The following is a 21,060-nucleotide window of genomic DNA, read 5'->3' as shown; positions in this document are numbered from 1 at the left end:
GACACATTAGCACTAAGGGAACACTGAATGACCTGCTGGTTTTTGTCCATAAAACTACTCATCTAAGATTACCACAAAGTAAAAGATCTCTCAGCAAAATTATGCAACATTTTAGGCACACTATTGCCCCGATCAAATCAGTGAGCTGAGATTTTCTATTCTAAACATAAACTACTGTTACAGCAACAGACTTGGACTACTGGTGCCCCACACAACAACTCAATGTCCACTATGTGAAGGAGCCAAACACATTCCTGCTCCTCTCGTTAACTGAGATAAACTGCTGGCATATTGGTTTTACATCTATACTGTCCAGTTGCTCCTGGTGAACATGGTATACAGCAGCATTGTTTAATCTCATTTGAGTCATTGTTGACCTTAGCCATGTTTTTAGTGTTGTGAGAGCACTGAAGCTTCTTTCAGCCTCAGCCGAGGATACTGGAAAGACTAAAAGCAGCCTGACAATTGTCATGATAATAAATACTAGTTAATCTATAGCACTAAATCAAGGTGACAAGGTCACAGTCAGTCCTGTGACCTTGTCTCTTCACCTCTGTCCGAGCTACAACATGGCAGAGCTGCCTCTGTCACCTGATAAATAACAGTGAGACATTCCAAATACATGCAGTCACATATGTGCTTCATACAGTAATGAACCACCAGATCATCATCCAATTTCACCTGTGATCTTGAATCACCATTATTCTCTGAGCTTTGTGTTGGTTCTTCTGTCACCTGACAAATAGGACATACATGACAATAAGAATAAAATGTGTAGCTGCTTCAGTTTCTCTGTCGATTTGTGCAGATCTTGACTCATCAGTAATGTTTGTAGGGTGAGTGCATTTTTAAAACAATTTGTGCAAACTGCACAAGGTGGAATATTTGCATAATCATGACAACCTCATGATATTTTGTCTCAAAAATTAACCCTTTGATTATGTCAGTACCATTAGGATGAAATTGTGTCAGCAACATTTTAACGCTAGACATAAATTTAACAGCCTCTGTAAACTAATGTTAGGCTTACTGTCATGTATATTAGTGATGGGTCGTTCGCGAACGAAATGGCTCTTAGAGCAGACTCTTTGAAGTGAACGACGCGAGCCGGCTCCTTATTGGGATCCGTGAGGTTTTTTTTTTTTTTCTTTCTCTCACCCTCTCTCTCGCCCTTTTTTCCGCTAAACTCGCGCGCGGCCTGTACCGGCAGAGGGGGGAGGGGCGTTAGTTACACTCGCAGTAACACAGGATCAGAGCCAGAGAGAAAGAGAGCAAGGGACAAGAAAGGTATAGTAATCATCCACTATTTTCAGTTGCAGATGATAAAGGATTCAGAAATCATGCAGGCCCATATGACAGAGAATGTGCATCTTCTTTTTGTTTTAATATTTTAATTTATATTTAATTGTGTTGTGGTTTGCAGTGTTTTGTGTTGTTTCACGTTAAATTTGTTTAAAAGGAAAAAGCTGAAAATTTAAATAGTTAAAAGTTTGAAATGTAAATAGTTGTTCTTTGTATTATATGATTTATTTATTACATTTTATGTGGAGTGAATAAATAAAGTACATTTATGGTGGACCTTAGAGACAAAGCACGTACAAACTCCAAAACACGTAAAAACTCCAAAACGCGTAAAAACTCAGACGCACTTACAAACCCCGAAGCATGTACAAACTCCAAAACACGTAAAAACTCCAAAAACACGTAAAAACTCGAAGCACGTACAAACTCAGAATCACGTACAAAAGACAACAGAAGTGCTCCAGGATGCTAGGGCGCAGTGTTGAGCTTTTGTTACCTAGTGGCTACACAAGCCAGGAAGTATCAACAACCGGATTTGGTGTGTGGTAGTAACAGGTAAATGAATTTTTTTTAAATTATTTGAATAAATATGAGTGCTTGTCTATAAATACACAAACAATACACATATGCTTTCAATTGTGTAATTTAAGTGATCTGGGTAGCTCTGTTTTGGAAGTTCAGTTCATGCTAGAAATGTGTTTTGGAGTTTGTATATGCTTTAGAGTTTGTACCTGCTTTGTCTCTAGGGGCCATATATAAACAACCACTTTTTTTAACATTAGTAATTCCTTTTCTGCATAATTTTATATTATTGTTAATGATTAAATAATTAAAGCAACAAAACAACCTGAAGAGCCGGTTCGGAGCCGAAAGAGCCGGCTCTTTTTAGTGAGCCGAGCCGAAAGAGCCGGAAATCCCATCACTAATGTATATAGTATTTTATAGCACATTTAACCAATAGGATTCTACGAAAGGTGCTTGAGAGCACAGGGTCTATCATGTTGCCGAGCACAATGCGATGAGCTTTAGGGAGGAAAAAGAAATAAAGGAGGGAGATATTTAAGGATACAACAATTCATGCTTTTAAAAAAAAAAAAAAAAAAAGCTGCTTTTTTTTTTTTTTTTTTTTTTTTTAACTGAAGTCAGTGATTTCCACGTTCATGCCGACTGTAGTTTCTAGTACAGAAATAGCATGAAGATTGAAGTGTGAGTATAATGATGTAATGGTAAGAAAGGAGCGAGCTCTTGGTGTGAGGGAGTTGGCTCTGAAAAGAGCCGTTGTTTGTAGGAGAGCGAGTAGCTAAGCCCTCTCCCCGCGGATGCGGCGAGCCAGCTGGATGTCTTTGGGCATGATGGTGACCCGCTTGGCGTGGATGGCGCACAGGTTGGTGTCCTCGAAGAGTCCGACCAGGTAAGCCTCGCTGGCCTCTTGCAGCGCCATAACGGCAGAGCTCTGGAAGCGCAAGTCTGTCTTGAAGTCCTGAGCGATCTCACGGACCAAGCGTTGGAAGGGAAGCTTGCGGATGAGCAGCTCGGTTGATTTCTGGTAACGGCGGATCTCCCTCAGAGCCACGGTACCGGGTCTATAACGATGAGGCTTCTTGACGCCTCCGGTGGCTGGGGCACTCTTACGAGCGGCCTTGGTGGCCAGCTGCTTCCTGGGGGCTTTTCCGCCAGTAGACTTGCGAGCGGTCTGCTTGGTTCTTGCCATGGTTTCTCACTTTTCTCTTTCTGTGACACGAGCAGATGTTGTAGCAAACAGAGGAGACTCGCTGCTCTTAAAGTGTGTGCCTGGCTGTGACGTGGTGCCGCTCCGGCTCGTGATTGGTGAGGGGCTCCACGTGGTGCTCAGCACCGTTCAGAGGAGCACCGTTCAGAGGAGCACCGCCCCGCCTCGGTGTGTGCTGCTCATTGGAGAAAAGTGCATTGAAATTGCGCGCTGCCGCAAGCCTCTCTGTGATTGGTGCGTGACGAAGCTGCGCGCGCTCTGCGCAAATATAAGCGAGGCTTTGAGCCGATCGGGCCACATTTCCTTTGAGTGCCGATACTACGAAAAGAAGAACCTGTCAAAATGAGTGGTCGCGGAAAGGGAGGCAACGTTGCCTGAGTTTATCCCTTCCCTTCTGCTTGTAGCCCTTGTGTGTTTAAACATGCCCCCTTATGTACCTTTACCCTATGCCTCTAAATTTGGCAACCTATGGGTAAGGTTGAAATATGGTGGAAGTAACGATCCACCTTCTCGCGACTATGTGGCGGAGGAACTCCTTTTTCAATCTTCTTGGGTAAACCCGCAGGACATCTATTCTTTCATTTCGCTACCCAATAGAAGAGAGTTTGAGTTGTGCTTCCTTCAAGAAGCCCCCTTACGTCGATTTTTGGAAATCCACCATACCAACTTAAATCACCCTAAGTGGAAGGAATGGTCTGTAGAATCTCCAGTCCAGCTAGAAGTCACAACAATTGTGGTGAAATTTTGGACAGGAAGAGTTCCAGACCAGGATATTGAGCTCTATCTACAAAGGTACTGTGAAGTCTTACAACCTCCTGTTAAGCCAGTTGACAAATTCGGCCTATGGTACGGAGTAAGAAAATTCAAGGTACGAATGCGGAGAGATGAAGCAGGTCATATCGTTTCCATTCCTAACTCCATCTCTCTGGGCCCTTTTAATGGACGTATCATATATCCTGGACAGGCAAACAGATGTTTCGTCTGCCAAGCTCTAGACCATCAAGTAAGAGACTGTCCTACCTTTAAGTGCTGGAAATGCGGGGAGTTGGGTCATAAAGCAAAAGAATGCCAAAATGACAGCGAGTGTTCCCTTTGCGGATTGAAGGGACACACCTTCTTTAAATGTCCCAAATCTTTTGCAAATATAACTAAAGCATCCCAGCAGCCCTCCACGAGTGCTTCTCGCACAAACCTTTCATCCACCTCAGCGCTGCCAGTAGCCTCAAATCCAACCCCGCTACAAGAAAGGCTCACATATGAAAATGTGTCCTTAATAAATCCATTGGCTGTCCCTGAAGATGTTTCGGGACAAGAACCCGGTAATTGTACTACAACAAATCTTCCAGGAGTAACAGAGCCGCAGACAGACAACAACAACATAGGGGAGGATTTGATGCTCTTAGGACAACTTGAAGAAAGAACAGTAAAAAGTGGAGAAGAACCGGAAGACCAATCCTTCTCACCAACCTCTGATGTGGAATGTGAGAGTGACGACGAGCGAAGGGAAAGCGAGGAAGACAATTCATCAGAAAGCTACCTAAGTGCAAGTGATAGTGAAGAATCACCATCCTTCCCTCTTACAGAGGCGGCGTCTCTGGCTTTTGCTGCTCTACCTGATGAAACGAAAAAAAAAAGGAAGACCTTCAGTGGAAGTCACCCCGCCCTTGATGAGCTCGTCAACGAAGACATGAGAGGAGGCAGAAAAAGGAGCGTTTCTGCCTCTAGCTGTGGAAAAGTTAAGCGGAAGGATAATAGACCAAGTCCTCTGTGAGGTAATAATTTTGAAATGGACTTTCCTTTTGCGAATCTATGAGTTACATTAAAATAATAACATTTAATGTTAGAGGTCTTCAATCAGAAAAGAGCAGGAAAAGGAAGGTTGATTTCTTAAAAAGACTCGATTATGATATTTTGTGCCTTCAAGAGATGAGATTAAAAACATGTGCAGATATAGATGAATTAAATAAGATGTGGACTACTGGTCATTCAATAATATCGATAGGGGAAGACAGCGCTGACGGAGTGGGCATTTTCTTTAAAAAAGATACTGTGAATATAATCAAAAGAAGAGACATAATACCAGGACGACTCCTTCTCGTTGATTGCTGTTATTACGGGCAAAGGTTACAAATTATTAATGTATATAATGCACCTGATCGAGCGAAAAAGATCCAATTATTGAAAAAACTCAAACATTTGTTAGAGACTGGTTTTAATATAATTTTGTGTGGAGATTTTAATATTGTTACTGAAGCGACTGACAGAATATCCAATGTTGAATTTAGAGAGCTGCGAGAAAGTAAATTGTTGGTTAAAATTTGTAAGGAAGCAGCACTTCATGATTTATACAGGCTGTTGCATCCCCATACTATACATTATACTAGATTTGATTCATTAACTAAAACAAGGATTGATAGAATTTACTTATCTTCCAATGTTCAAGGTCGGAAATATGATACACTATTAACGGATTTCTCTGATCATATGGTGGTTATGGCGACAGTATCGTGTTGCACCCACGAATTTCTGAACTATTGGAAATTGAATACATCCTTGCTAACAGACGGGTTGATTGTGCCTGAAGTTAAATCTGAAATTAAGAAAATATTGCATCTTAAGATTTTTACTACTTCTTTCTCGGAACTTTGGGAGCTCCTTAAACAACGTATGTGTCATTTCTTCAAATTTAAAGCGAGAGAATTAAATCATGCAAAGAATATAAAATATAACGAAGATGTGAGTAAATATATATACTTAAGAAATAAGAAGGAGAAAGAAGAGGAGGAGGAAAATCAAATGACGTCTCTTAAAGAGAACATTGATCGAGTTAATAGAGAAGTTTTATTTAATATGTTGAGACGTACTGACTTTCACGGGAACAGCGATTTTATGATTCTAAATAATCAAAAGAAACGTCGGAATGATTTTATTGTCTCAATTAAAGATAAACATGGAAAGTCAGTTTTTAAAGAAGAAGGAAAAAGACAAGTTATTAGGGACTATTGTTCAGAGATGTTTTCATCCATAGATACAAACAGTGATGCTATTAACAATTTTTTGAGTGAGGTCGAACCATTAGATTCTGTCATTTATGAAACTTTGCTTGGGAAAATTAAAAGAGAGGAAGTAGAGTCAGTAATTAACCAACTTAGTACCGATAAAACACCTGGTCTAGATGGACTCCCCTCTGAATTTTACAAACTTGTGAGTAAAGAACTGTCTGAATTATTAACTCAGTATTTTAATGAAGGAATAGAAAGAGGAACAATGGGTAAATCGTTTTATGAAGGAGTTATGTGTTTACTATATAAGACAGGCGATAGAGAAGACATTAATAATTATAGGCAATTGACAATAATGAATGTAGACTATAAAATTCTTGCCAAAATAATTATGACTAGACTAGAGGATGTATTAGATATTATCATTGAAAAAGAACAAACATGCGCAATTAAGGGACGACTGATGTGGGATAATTTATGTATGTTAAGAGAAATTATCTATAATGGAAAGGATTCAGAGCTCTGCTTCCTAGGCTTAGATCAAAGGAGGGCTTTTGATTCTGTTTCCCATTCCTATTTATGGCAAGTAATGAAAGCTTATAATTTCCCGGATCAATTTATTTCCATTATTCAATTAATTTATAAAAAGTCCCTTGTGCGAGTTAAGGTAAATGGAAAGCTCTCATCCCCTTTTAGTGCTGAGTGCGGGGTTAAACAAGGATGTCCTTTGAGTGCCGCGTTATATGTCCTTGCAATTAACCCCTTATTGAAAAGGATCAATAATGATAAACGGATTAAGGGATACATCCTTGATAAATCCCATAAAATCGCAGCTTTGGCATATGCAGATGATGTGACGGTGTTAATTAGGAATCAAAGTGAACTGTCTTCAGTTATGGAGATATTACACCACTACGAACAGGCATCAGGTGCCAAGCTAAATCAAAATAAAACTGAAGGGGTGTGGCTTGGACATCAGACCAGACAACCTAAAATGACAATCTCCCTATGTAGGGAGATTAAAATTTTGGGAATATGGATTGACAATACTGACTCTAGTTTACTAAATTGGAATAAGAAAGAAAATGAAATCAGAATAGAAATTATAAAATGGGAAAATAAAGATACAAATTATAAAACACGTATTAATATTGTAAAATCACACATAATTTCAAAACTTCTTTTTCTTGCCACAATACTTCCTCCTCCGAGGAAAACCGTAATGAAAATAAGTAAAATGTGCATTAAATTTATCTGGGGATCCAATCGCGAAGTGACTAAGAGAAAATTTATGTACAAGAGTAAGAAGCACGGAGGATTGGGAGCCCCAGACTTGGAGATTGTTTTGCGAATCCCTTTTATTAAAAATACCCACGGTGCAATTTCTCGGGGTGCCCCGTGGGTTCGAGGGAGGGAGGAATTGTGGCAAAAAAAAAAGAGGCAGGGCCAGAGCGGGCGTACCATACCACAGACTTATGTATGGAGACTTATCAAACCAATGGGAACATTATAGTCTAAATATTCTTCAAGATAATACGAAAAATATTTATAAACAAATTAATGAAATTAAAAATGAAGGTATGATTCAATATAAGTATGTAGATAAAGATGAGAATCCTTCGATAGTTAAAAATATACAAGACAAATTATTGTCCGAAAGCATGAGAGATGTGGTATGGCTCATCTCGCTCGGGCGCCTCCCTGTGAGGGCAGTGGTTCAGTGGAGTTGTTTTGTCACCACCATGAAATGCCCTATGGTAGACTGTGATGAAGATGAGACTTTGGAACATCTTCTATTGGACTGTTATAGGACAACTGAGATAAGGCAGAAGAAATTGGTTATGATGTTGATGCTAACATTATAGCAGTTAAATATGGTTTGTTTAAAGAAAAATTGGGTGATGACAAAAGGAAGCTCTTTTGGTTAATAACGTGTGTAATAAACACCCATATTTGGAAAACCCGTACCAAAGGAGTGATAGAACAAAGGATGATAAGTAGTGATGTGGTGAGTAAACATATCATTACAGATCTGCGGAGAAGGAGAACAATGGACCTGAAACTTGGAAGTGTTTTCCCCTGGAATGTATTGAAACTGTAAGTTTTAAAAGTGTTTTGTGAACTCAGATGCTCGACTTTCCTCCTTGTTTTCCTTTTTCCTTAATGCGTAGTATGTGATCATGGTTTTGTATATGTAATTGTATGTAAATTATATATGTAATTTTGTATACTTTAAATAAAGTGTTTAAAAAAAATAAATAAAAACCGGAGGCAAAGCCAGAGCTAAGGCCAAGACCCGCTCATCCCGTGCCGGGCTTCAGTTCCCCGTGGGCCGTGTTCACAGACTCCTGCGCAAAGGCAACTATGCGGAGCGTGTGGGAGCCGGTGCCCCCGTTTACCTGGCAGCTGTGCTCGAGTATCTGACCGCTGAAATTCTGGAGCTGGCTGGCAACGCAGCCCGCGACAACGAGAAGACTCGCATCATCCCACGTCACCTGCAGCTGGCTGTGCGCAACGACGAGGAGCTCAACAAGCTCCTGGGGGGAGTCACCATCGCTCAGGGTGGTGTGCTGCCCAACATCCAGGCCGTGCTGCTGCCCAAGAAGACCGAGAAGCCCGTCAAGGCCAAGTAAAGGCAAAGCGCCCTGCTTCAACAAAAACAAAGGCTCTTTTAAGAGCCACACACTTCTCTCTGAGCAAACCTCCTTCTTGATGCATCATTAACAACTTGTGTACTTGGAAATTTAGCAGAGATGCACCTTTATTTATTTTGAAATGTATATTAATAAATGCCATCTTGCACAGTAAGGGACTCAAGTGCACCCTAAAAAACTGCTATTTTTAACTGAAACTGTCAGTTTGCTTTGTCAGGCAAGAATACAAAATTGAAGCTCAAATTTTAACATTTCATCCAAAAAGAAAACTAAAAGAGAAATTTGCAGTGTCTCTCACTGTGTGATTAAGGCCTGCGCCTTGTTCAACCTCAGTGTGCTCCTATAGCTCCATAATTTGGGGTCAATTTGAAGCTAATCATTAGTGATAGCCTAACTATGACTGTAAACATGCATCATGGTTCACTCGCTTGATAATAAAAGCAGATCCTAAGCTCATGGAAACACAAAAACAATAGTAAATCATAACACAGAACATGAGGAGGAGAGGGACAGGTGGAGTTCTTTGGTGCTGCAGGAACTATCCAGGTACAGAGGGAGGAAAATGTGGATCTGTTTGCAACATGTTCGGCACTGCTGCTGAATTTGGAACATTTTACAAAGTCACTTACGTCTACGCTTAGGTTTTTGTTTCTATTGTGAGTACAATAAAACAATGATTACAATACAATGTACTTCGGTTTGCTTAGATAATAGGGGGCAGCTGGAGATCAGAAGAACAGGAAATGATTCGTAAGTGTTGATTTTTGTCAGAATGACCTTCTCAACCTCTGTTTTAAGGACAATAGTGGATTTGTGTGCTCAAAGCATGTCATGCGACCTTAAAGCTCTCAAGAATGACATTGAGTTGCTGAACCCTGACCTCTAACGTGCCAAATCAGTGGGTTTATCTATAAACTTTGGTGTGTCTCTGTATGAAGGGAAGAATTTATTGACAGTGGGGGTCTGCCTGTCGTAAAATGAGAGTTACACAGTTACTAGCCTGGGGAGAGGACAGCCCCCCCCCCCCCCCCAGACTGAACAATAGAATTAGTAGAAAACTACTGAGGAGGGGGACACAGGGCAGCCCCGGACTCTTCTTCAGCTGGGATATCAAAAGGATTGGTGAGGTCAAGAAGAACTAAACCTCAACACTGTGTTTTGAAATAATGGATTTCCCTGCATCCTTAACCCTACAGAACTCAATTTGTTCAAATGTACATGAATCAAATTGGTTATGAAATTAGTAATGAAATAAATACATGGTAAAATAAATCGCTGTATGGGTTCAGCTTGGAGTAAAATGTGTGTCCTTAAAATCACCGAATATCAATTCAGCTGGCCTAGATCTAGTCAGGTAAGGTTGTAGAGTAGAGCATTTTAAGTGGATTATATTGGCTAGGTATCAATAAACTATACATTGTACTTCCACTAAAACAGCCAGTGTAGGCTTTCAAAAAAAAAATAAGTGAAACATATCTCATATATAGATAATAACATGCATCTATAAATGTAATATTTTCTGTCATATTTGTTGTTTTTTAATAGAATATTTTAAAATGTAGGTGATAACTTTTAAAGGTGTATTTCTTGTATGATAGTGTTTCATAGTAAAACAAGAAGTGGTGTGATGTCTTGTACTATGAAGGTATGATTGTAAATATTGAGTTAGCATTTGTATTGTCTTTTTCTGGAGTTGTAGACTTGTGAAGACAGAACTAATGTGCACCATGATACTAATACAAGTTGTAAATGTAATGAGAAAAATGGGGGGAGTGTGTGCTTTAATAATAAGGACATTATGAATGATAGAGTGGTGAGCAGGGATGGACTGGGACTAAAAAACAGCCCTGGAATTTGACTGGACTCAGCCCAAAGTAATTGGCGTGCGGAAACTCGGCAACAATAATGCTTGGCATTTGTGTTACAAGACTTTAATTGTGGCTTATGCTATCAAACCATCAAAATTATAGCAACAGTGCTGATGTTGACTAGATGTTGTATTAAAAGTATATGATTCTAGATTAACTTGAATACTCACATAGTAATGGAGGTCTCAACATACTGCAGTCCCTCTGGCTGAACCAATACAAAATGGTTATTGGAAACACACAACACATAGTACTGTATGAGTTATGATAAATCACAAAGTAAAGAGGTTTTAGTATGCAGGTTAACTTGAATACTCACCTTACTCAATGTTGGGGGATAAGTATTTTCACAAGAGGTCGCTTTTTTCTGCAACTCTGTCTATGACCAAGTCATTGTCAAGGGACATGAGGATGTCTTTCTCTGTAGTCATAAGCATGAATGCTTCCAGGTGTTCTTGCGACCGTGTGCTTCTTATTCTACTTTTTATGTGTTTGAGAACAAAGAAACTTCTCTCACATGCTACCTGTGTCACAGGCAGAGTAAGGAGGTACCTGTATCCCCAGCCAAGAATATGATAAGCATCTGTGAAGAGGTTGTATCGTTTCAGAATCTGATAACAACAGACTGGGCATTCCTTGCAAGATTTGCACTGTTTGTTTAGTACATCTGTGTTCTCTTCTTCGTCATCATCACAGCCAACCCCTACCATCCTGACCTTGTACTCTTCAAGTGCAGACATTTTAAGCCGTGGCCACTGAGCTGCCAGACACTTTAACTCAGACTGCAAATTTCTTTCCTTTTTTTACTTGCAGCTGCGTTTTGCATCGTTTCTTTCCATCGTCTTTGCCTCCTACTCCACTTCTTCTACTCCTTGCCTGGCGGCCACAGCCAATGCAGCTGGCCTCCAAATTAGAGGTGCAGTTGGGAAAAAATAGGTGTTGAAGGCATGCAAGGAGAGTGGTGGGCCGGCCTTCCTGGATTACCGGGGCTCTTGTGTGTTGCTGTGGTGGCTCTGAGAAGAGCCGTTGTTGAGTGTGAGAGTGGTGGCAGCTCACTTCTTCTTGGCTGCTGTGTCCGCCGCTGCGGGCTTCTTGGCCTTCTTGGGCGACTTCTTAGCGTCTGCGGGCTTCTTGGCTGCTACTGCCTTCTTGGGCTTTTTGGCAGCTGCTGCCGGTTTCTTGGCTTTGGCCGCGGCGGGCTTCTTGGCTTTGGGAGCGGCTTTCTTTGCGGGTTTCTTGGCTTTGCTCTCAGTAGCCTTCTTGTTCATCTTGAAGGATCCGGAGGCCCCGGTGCCCTTGGTCTGCACCAGAGTGCCCTTCGCCACCAGGCTCTCGATGGCAGTCTTGACGCGGGCCTTGTTCTTGTCCACATCGTAGCCTCCGGCACCCAGAGCCTTCTTGAGAGCAGCTGCGGACACGCCGCTGTGCTCCTTGGAAGCGACCACGGTTTTCACAATCAGCTCGCCCACGCTGGGGCCGACTTTCTTGGGCTTGGAATCCTCCAGCCGTTCAGGAGGATTCTGCTTTCTTTCGCCAACTGAAAAATGTGTAAACACAGATTTTTGTCTAAGATAAGTAAAATGCTGCACAATACCTCCGACCAACTCCATCATGTGCTGACCAGTCATAGGAGTGGGTTTAGTGAGAGACTGGGATTGCCAAAATTCACCTCTGAACACCTCAAGAAATCATTCCTACCTACTTCCTGTACAACTCATCCATCTTATGCACAGCACTTACTACAATAGTTGCATTATATAAAGGCAGATAGAAAGGGAAAGGTGGCTACAGAGCCTTCAAATTAGGAATCAGATTGAAGATAACTTTGATGGAAATTCCTCTTTAGTCATAGCTAGAAAAGCTGGATGCGAAGGACACAGCAGAGCCTGACTGTGGCATAGGCAGTATAGGCAAATGCTAAAGGTGCCATCGATCCAGGGGGACCACAAGTGGGGGGAAAAATACAAAAAAAAAATATGGTGTTGCATTTGGCATATAACAGACACAGGACCACATAAATGCATGTGTGGAAAAACTGCAACGAAACGAACAGACAGAGGACCAAAACGATACAGACACAAGACCGTGCAATAGAAAGCTAAGAAACAAAGATGCTGTTACAGTGGGGCAAAAAAGTATTTAGTCAGCCACCGATTGTGCAAGTTCCCCCACTTAAAATGATGACAGAGGTCAGTAATTTGCACCAGAGGTACACTTCAACTGTGAGAGACAGAATGTGAAAAAAAAATCCATGAATTCACATGGTAGGATTTGTAAAGAATTTATTCGTAAATCAGGGTGGAAAATAAGTATTTGGTCACCTCAAACAAGGAAAATCCCTGGCTCTCACAGACCTGTAACGTCTTCTGTAAGAAGCTTTTCTGTCCCCCACTCGTTACCTGTATGAATGGCACCTGTTTGACCTCATCATCTGTATAAAAGACACCTGTCCACAGCCTCAACCAGTCAGACTCCAAACTCCGCCATGGCCAAGACCAAAGAGCTTTCGAAGGACACCAGGAAAAGAATTGTAGACCTGCACCAGACTGGGAAGAGTGAATCTACAATAGGCAAGCAGCTTGGTGTGAAAAAATCAACTGTGGGAGCAATCATCAGAAAATGGAAGACATACAAGACCACTGATAATCTCCCTCGATCTGAGGCTCCACGCAAGATCTCATCCCGTGGGGTCAAAATGATCATGAGAACGGTGAGAAAAGATCCCAGAACCACACGGGGGGACCTGGTGAATGACCTGCAGAGAGCTGGGACCAAAGTAACAAAGGTCACCATCAGTAACACACTACAACGGCAGGGAATCAAATCCCGCAGTGCCAGACGTGTTCCGCTGCTGAAGCCAGTGCATGTCCAGGCCCGTCTGAAGTTTGCCAGAGAGCACATGGATGATACAGCAGAGGATTGGGAGAATGTCATGTGGTCAGATGAAACCAAAGTAGAACTTTTTGGTATAAACTCAACTCGTCGTGTTTGGAGGAAGAAGAATACTGAGTTGCATCCCAAGAACACCATACCTACTGTGAAGCATGGGGGTGGAAACATCATGCTATGGGGCTGTTTTTCTGCCAAGGGGACAGGACGACTGATCCGTGTTAAGGACAGAATGAATGGGGCCAAGTATCGTGAGATTTTGAGCCAAAACCTCCTTCCATCAGTGAGAACTTTGAAGATGAAACGAGGCTGGGTCTTCCAACATGACAATGATCCAAAACACACCGCCCGGGCAACAAAGGAGTGGCTCCGTAAGAAGCATTTGAAAGTCCTGGAGTGGCCTAGCCAGTCTCCAGACCTCAACCCCATAGAAAATCTGTGGCGGGAGTTGAAAGTCCGTGTTGCTCGGCGACAGCCCCAAAACATCACTGCTCTTGAGAAGATCTGCATGGAGGAATGGGCCAAAATACCAGCTACTGTGTGTGCAAACCTGGTAAAGACCTATAGTAAACGTTTGACCTCTGTTATTGCCAACAAAGGTTATGTTACAAAGTATTGAGTTGTATTTTTGTTATTGACCAAATACTTATTTTCCACCCTGATTTACGAATAAATTCTTTACAAATCCTACCATGTGAATTCATGGATTTTTTTTTCACATTCTGTCTCTCACAGTTGAAGTGTACCTCTGGTGCAAATTACTGACCTCTGTCATCATTTTAAGTGGGGGAACTTGCACAATCGGTGGCTGACTAAATACTTTTTTGCCCCACTGTATATGATTCATACTCAGATTATAATTAGAATCTTAAAGTTTAAGTTGTTACGACTTTGTGAAATTTTCTGTTTTGAAATTGAACGTCTTCTGCAAATCCTACTGGGGATGTGATCGCATGCATAATCATATTGTAACAGTCGTTAGAGGTTGACTTTATGCAGTTTTTCCTTCAAGAGATGTAGTTGTGCTGCAGAAAAGTCAAGAGTGTGCGGGAGCTCTCATCAGTAGTGATGTGTCGGTTGCGAAAACGAAATGGCTCTTAGAGCCGGATCTTTGAAGTGAACGACGCGAGCCGTGGTTTTTTTCTTTCTTACTCTCACCTTCTCTCGCACTTTTTTTCCGCTTCACTCCGCACGCAAGCCTTGTGCTTTGCGCTGGGAAGAGGGGGGAGAGGCGGTTGTTACACTCGCAGTAGCACAGGAACAGAGCCAGAGGGAAAGAGAGAGAAAGAGAGCCAGGGACAACAACGTCACATTAGAAAGGTACAGTAATCATCCACAACTATTTTCAGTTGCGGATGATAAAGGATTCAGAAAGTTTATTCATGCAGGCCCATATGACAGAGAATATGCATCTTCTTTTTGTTTTCATATTTTAATTTATATTTAATTGTGTTGTGGTTTGCAGTGTTTTGTGTTGTTTCACTTTACATTTGTTTAAAAGGAAAAAAGCTGAAAGTTTAAATAGTTAAAAGTTGAAATGTAAATAGTTTGTTTTTGTATGACTTATTACATTTTATGTGGAGTGAATAAATAAAAGTATATTTATGGTGGCCCCTAGAGACAAGGCACGTACAAACTTCAAAACACGTACAAACCCTGAAGCATGTACAAAAGACAACAGAAATGCTCCAGAATGCTAGGCGCAGTGTTGAGCTTTTGTTACCTAGTGGCTACACAAGCCAAGAAGTACCAAGACCGGATTTGGTGTGTGGTAGTAACAGGTAAATGAACATTTTTTTCTTTTAATTATTTGAATATATATGAGTGCTTGTGTATAAATACACAAACAATACACATATGCTTTCAATTGTGTAATTTAAGTGATCTAGGTAGCTGTTTTAAAAGTTCAGTTAACACTAGAAATGTGTTTTGGAATTTGTACGTGCTTTGTCACAGGGGCCACCGCATATATTTCTATATAAACATATATAAAACCACATTTTTTTACATTAGTAATTCCTTTTGTACATAATTTTATATTATGGTTAATAATAAATTAATTAAAGCAACAGAACAACCTGAAGAGGCGGTTAGGAGCCGAAAGAGCCGGTTCTCTAGAAAGAGCCGGAAATCCCATCATTATCATCAGGGTTGATGGCCTTTTTTTAATTCAAAAAAAAAAAAAAAAAAAAAAAAAAATCCACACTTACAGAACGCCCGTTGTACTGTGCCTGTTCAATGAACTGGTCAGATCAAAACATCTGGTGCTTAACACGTTAATTAATGTTACATTCATGATCATTTATTTCAGTAGCAGTAAACCAAATTTGGGCTTATGACATTAAAGATGAACTAAGCTCTTTCGATGTGTGTGGCTCTTAAAAGAGCCGTTGTTGTACATAAACTAGTCTCAGATCAACTTAAGCCCTCCTGTACTCTAGGTGAAAAAAGTTACCCTTTTGGGTAACTTTGGATTTTTGATTCTCAATATATCAGGCATTTTAAAGACTAGTTGCATGAAACTTGGCCAGGATGTGCATTTTAGCATTATTTTTAAAATTCAATGATCCCCTCTATTGTGTGGTGTATAGTAAAGGAGATAAATATAAGGCTTAACTCCTAGGTTCTAATTTCCATTTTGGGTACCATTGACTCCCATTATAATCACATATTTTCGATATACTGTAATTCTGACATGTGATAATTATTTTCCCGTGAATACCTAATGGATCTAAGCCTCAGCCTTCAAAATAAAGGAAAAATAGGTTTTGGATCCAATGAGCACAATATTAGGTACAGCACTCCCATAGACATTTTCAGTGGTTTTGAATGCAGGTCATGGTTATCTTATTATGCAAATTACATGGCAATAAAACAGCTGACCACCATAAAATAGTCTTGATGTGGTGGAACTGATATAAGAGAGTGGTGTGAATGTGATTGAGAATATATATATACTGTGTGTGTGTGTGTGTGTGTCGGTCGCAAACAAAACAGCCCATAGAGCCGCCTCCTTGAAGTGAACAACGGCAGCCTGCAACTTTCTTCTCTTCCTCTAAATCTCTCTAAATGTGTGAATCTCTTCACTCTGAATGAGCCTTGTTTGCTCTGAGCAGTGAGGGGGGGATGGGGTGCAAGAGCAGGCAGTCTTTGTTGAGCAGAGGGGGGAGGGGTGTGAAAACAGCCACCTGGCTGGGAAAGGGCAGACGGGGAAGGGCAGTCTTTGTGCCAGTGACACAACAGAGCCGGGAGGAGGGGGGAGAGGAGAGGGAGGGGAGAGACAGAGAGAGATCCTTTCACATATTATTGGATAAGTGCACATTTGAAGTCTGTGAGAATAGTTTGCACAGACGACACGAAATGCACTGAGACGCGCATGCACAACACGAAGCGCACGGTCAATTTAGGGGAGGCTTGGAAGCTGTGCTCATGTGCAAACAGCGCGTTATTATCGTAACTGCTGCAAATGGTAGGATATGTTCTGTCTGCAAAATCCACCCATCTAGAGGTTCGTGCTATAAAATGTAAATTACATCTTTGTTCAGTTTGTTGTTGAGTTTGTTCAGGTCAGTTCAGTTTCCTTAGTGGCACAGGAACACAGAACAGGGAGAGACAGAAAAAGATAATCGTCTGTACAATAAGATAGAGGATGATCTTTTTTTTTAAAATTTAGGTGCATCTTTGAAGTCTGTGAGAATAGTTTGCAGCCTTGTCTTACTAGTGATTTCTGCACAGACGCCACGAAATGCACAGACGGGCGTACGCACAACACAAAGCGCACAGTCAATTTAGGGGAGGCTTTTGCTGAGAAAGAGCAGCGTTCCAAAAAGCGGAAGCAGTGCTCATCGTGCAAACAGCACATTATTATCGTAAGTGCTGCAAAGATATATATAAGATATGTCCTGTCTGCAAAATCTAACCATCTTGTGGTTCATGCTATGTATGATAATGTAAATTACATCTTTGTTTAGTTTGTTGTTGAGTTTGTTCAGGTCAGTTCAGGTTTTTTTTTGCAATAAAGTGTTATTGTTCCAAAAACAATAATGCATCCAAATCAATGTTGTTATGAATTATTTACCCATTCAAGGCTGTAATAACCTCATGCCAAATATTTCCATTTGCAACTAATTTTTTGAAAATATTGCATATTATGGTTTTTTTCCCCAAAAAAAAACAACAGGGTTTTTTATGACAATAAAGCCATAGAAACCTAAAAATTATTTCAAAAATTATGAAAAACTTTATATCTGTGGTTAGGTCTGAAGTTGTTTAAAAGATCTGATGTGAAAAAAAATGAAAAGAAAATTCATATATGATATTGCTATATCACCTTTTGGATGGGGACCCGTTTGGGTCCCGAGGGATACCAATGGATGTAAATTGCAAAAACTCTTATTGCTCCAAAAATAATAATGCATCCAAATCAATGTTGTTATGAATTATTTACCCATTCAAGGCTGTAATAACCTCATGCCAAATATTTCCATTTGCAACTAATTTTTTGAAAATATTGCATATTATGGTTTTTCAACCCCAAAAAACAGGGTTTTTTATGACAATAAAGCCATAAAAACCTAAAAAATATGAAAAAAAATATGAAAAACTTTATATCTGTGGTTAGGTCTGAAGTTGTTTAAAAGATCTGATGTGAAAAAAAATGAAAAAAAATTTCATAAATGATATTGCTATATCACCTTTTGGATGGGAACCTAGAAGGGTGTAAATTGTAAAAACTCTTATTGCTCCAAAAATAATAATGCATCCAAATCAATGTTGTTATGAATTATTTACCCATTCAAGGCTGTAATAACCTCATGCCAAATATTTCCATTTGCAACTAATTTTTTGAAAATATTGCATATTATGGTTTTTTCAACCCCAAAAAACAGGGTTTTTTATGACAATAAAGCCATAAAAACCTAAAAAAATATGAAAAAAAATATGAAAAACTTTATATCTGTGGTTAGGTCTGAAGTTGTTTAAAAGATCTGATGTGAAAAAAAAATGAAAAAAAATTTCATAAATGATATTGCTATATCACCTTTTGGATGGGGACCATTTTGGGTCCCGAGGGACATAGGAGGGTGTAAATTGTAAAAACTCTTATTGCTCCAAAAATAATAATGCATCCAAATCAATGTTGTTATGAATTATTTACCTATTCAAGACGGTAATAACCTCATGCCAAATATTTCCATTTGCAACTAATTTTTTGAAAATATTGCATATTATGGTTTTTTCAACCCCAAAAAAACAGGGTTTTTTATGTCAATAAAGCCATAAAAACCTAAAAAATATTAAAAAAATTATGAAAAACTTTATATCTGTGGTTAGGTCTGAAGTTGTTTAAAAGATCTGATGTGAAAAAAAATGAAAAAAAAAATCATAAATGATATTGCTATATCACCTTTTGGATGGGGACCATTTTGGGTCCCGAGGGACATAGGAGGGTGTAAATTGTAAAAACTCTTATTGCTCCAAAAATAATAATGCATCCAAATCAATGCTGTTATGAATTATTTACCCATTCAAGGCTGTAATAACCTCATGCCAAATATTTCCATTTGCAACTAATTTTTTGAAAATATTGCATATTATGGTTTTTTCAACCCCAAAAAACAGGGTTTTCTATGACAATAAAGCCATAAAAACCTAAAAAATATTAAAAAAATGATGAAAACCTTTATGTGTGTGGTTAGGTATGAAGTTGTTTAAAAGATCTGATGTAAAAAAAAATGAAAAAAAAATTCATAAATGATATTGCTATATCACCTTTTGGATGGGGACCATTTTGGGTCCCGAGGGACATAGGAGGGTGTAAATTGTAAAAACTCTTATTGCTCCAAAAATAATAATGCATCCAAATCAATGCTGTTATGAATTATTTACCCATTCAAGGCTGTAATAACCTCATGCCAAATATTTCCATTTGCAACTAATTTTTTGAAAATATTGCATATTATGGTTTTTTCCCCCCCAAAAAACAGGGTTTTCTATGACAATAAAGCCATAAAAACCTAAAAAATATTAAAAAAATTATGAAAACCTTTATGTGTGTGGTTAGGTCTGAAGTTGTTTAAAAGATCTGATGTAAAAAAAAATGAAAAAAAAATTCATAAATGATACTGCTATATCACCTTTTGGATGGGGACCATTTTGGGTAACGAGGGACATAGGAGGGTGTAAATTGTAAAAACTCTTATTGCTCCAAAAATAATAATGCATCCAAATCAATGCTGTTATGAATTATTTACCCATTCAAGGCTGTAATAACCTCATGCCAAATATTTCCATTTGCAACTAATTTTTTGAAAATATTGCATATTATGGTTTTTTCCCCCCAAAAAAACAGGGTTTTCTATGACAATAAAGCCATAAAAACCTAAAAAATATTTAAAAAATGATGAAAACCTTTATGTGTGTGGTTAGGTCTGAAGTTGTTTAAAAGATCTGATGTAAAAAAAAATGAAAAAAAAAATCATAAATGATATTGCTATATCACCTTTTGGATGGGGACCATTTTGGGTAACGAGGGACATAGGAGGGTGTAAATTTTTTAGGGTACACAAGGGTTAAGCCCTCTCCCCGCGGATGCGGCGAGCCAGCTGGATGTCTTTGGGCATGATGGTGACCCGCTTGGCGTGGATGGCGCACAGGTTGGTGTCCTCGAAGAGTCCGACCAGGTAAGCCTCGCTGGCCTCTTGCAGAGCCATAACGGCAGAGCTCTGGAAGCGCAGGTCTGTCTTGAAGTCCTGAGCGATCTCACGGACCAGGCGCTGGAAGGGAAGCTTGCGGATGAGCAGCTCGGTTGATTTCTGGTAACGGCGGATTTCCCTCAGAGCCACGGTACCGGGCCTGTAGCGGTGAGGCTTCTTCACACCGCCAGTGGCCGGGGCACTCTTACGAGCAGCTTTGGTTGCGAGCTGCTTCCTGGGAGCCTTTCCTCCGGTGGATTTACGGGCGGTTTGCTTCGTTCTGGCCATCTTGGTTTGTGAAAGGAACGTTATACGGTGTACTGCGGAGATGCCCCTTTATAGCCCACCGCTGGTGCCACTACATCGCTAATTGGTCCATTGTGCGCACGTGTGGCTACACGTAATACGTTTGAAAATTCAAATTAACCTATCAGGTCAGCGGTACAGTGAATTTTTAGTTAAAAAGCATTAGCACAAGCTTAAAATAAGTAATAACTAATAATCCTTTTGTAATTAAAACAATGTCTTAAAGCTTGGAAAGGTTAACAGGGAATGACATTATTTCTTTATTATTTTAAGCTTCATTCTTAAAGCTGTGATAAAGATTACAGGGAGGACTTTGTGTTTCTGGATAAAGACAGCTCTTTTGCAGCTTTGCTTTGGTACACCACCTCAGTGGGTTTTGAATTAAACTATGGAGATGTGTTTGAGGTGTAAACTTTCACCTTTAGTTTAGGCTTCAAAACAAGTGTTGCTTTGCAGACATTTATATAGTCTCACATTTTAATATCTGCAATCCGCATCTGCCTGAAGTCTAGAAACCACAGGCATCACGTGTTTCCTCCTCTTCAGGCCTGTACTGCATCCACCTTGCGCTGCTGCGTGTTTGTGGGTCTCTGCCTTCAGTCTTATATTTAATAA

General features: G+C 39.9%; 4 protein-coding genes and 1 long non-coding RNA gene across 5 annotated transcripts in view; 2 read left to right on the top strand and 3 right to left on the bottom strand.

The window, feature by feature from the left end:
- Positions 1–2,482: 2,482 nt before the first annotated feature.
- LOC146499228 (histone H3) lies at positions 2,483–3,107 on the bottom strand. Its single transcript, XM_085138212.1, has one exon. It carries the CDS (start codon positions 3,011–3,013, stop codon positions 2,603–2,605), a length of 411 nt encoding a protein of 136 aa, XP_084994338.1. The 5' UTR covers positions 3,014–3,107; the 3' UTR covers positions 2,483–2,602.
- A 5,187-nt stretch (positions 3,108–8,294) lies between these two features.
- On the top strand, positions 8,295–8,715 carry LOC146499227 (histone H2A-like; the record flags this gene model as incomplete). The annotated part of the gene is made up of 1 exon (XM_085138288.1): positions 8,295–8,715. A coding segment is annotated over one exon (372 nt), but the record flags the coding sequence as incomplete, so codon positions are not given.
- Positions 8,716–10,905: 2,190 nt separating this feature from the next.
- On the bottom strand, positions 10,906–12,668 carry LOC146499226 (histone H1.1-like). Its single transcript, XM_085138210.1, has one exon. The coding sequence runs from the start codon at positions 12,181–12,183 to the stop codon at positions 11,608–11,610; it is 576 nt and encodes a 191-aa protein (XP_084994336.1). The 5' UTR covers positions 12,184–12,668; the 3' UTR covers positions 10,906–11,607.
- A 3,930-nt stretch (positions 12,669–16,598) lies between these two features.
- The window catches only part of LOC146499214 (uncharacterized), a 170,900-nt gene continuing 166,438 nt past the window's right edge, over positions 16,599–21,060 (top strand). Inside the window, exon 1 of the long non-coding RNA XR_014870255.1 lies at positions 16,599–17,143. This is a non-coding gene — a long non-coding RNA (uncharacterized LOC146499214). The remainder of the gene's footprint in view (positions 17,144–21,060) is intronic.
- Positions 20,015–20,456, bottom strand: LOC146499225 (histone H3). The gene has a single exon (XM_085138213.1). The coding sequence runs from the start codon at positions 20,425–20,427 to the stop codon at positions 20,017–20,019; it is 411 nt and encodes a 136-aa protein (XP_084994339.1). The 5' UTR covers positions 20,428–20,456; the 3' UTR covers positions 20,015–20,016.

Source organism: Neolamprologus multifasciatus, chromosome 17 (genome assembly GCF_963576455.1).
Source record: "Neolamprologus multifasciatus chromosome 17, fNeoMul1.2, whole genome shotgun sequence".
Classification (NCBI taxonomy): domain Eukaryota; kingdom Metazoa; phylum Chordata; class Actinopteri; order Cichliformes; family Cichlidae; genus Neolamprologus; species Neolamprologus multifasciatus.
This window is presented reverse-complemented; position numbering and strand designations above follow the sequence as displayed.

What these genes read in the sequence shown, in the direction of transcription:
- LOC146499226 (XM_085138210.1), bottom strand. Translation starts at nt 12,183, where the DNA reads ATGACTGGTCAGCACATGATGGAGTTGGTCGGAGGTATTGTGCAGCAT.
- LOC146499228 (XM_085138212.1), bottom strand. Translation starts at nt 3,013, where the DNA reads ATGGCAAGAACCAAGCAGACCGCTCGCAAGTCTACTGGCGGAAAAGCC.
- LOC146499225 (XM_085138213.1), bottom strand. Translation starts at nt 20,427, where the DNA reads ATGGCCAGAACGAAGCAAACCGCCCGTAAATCCACCGGAGGAAAGGCT.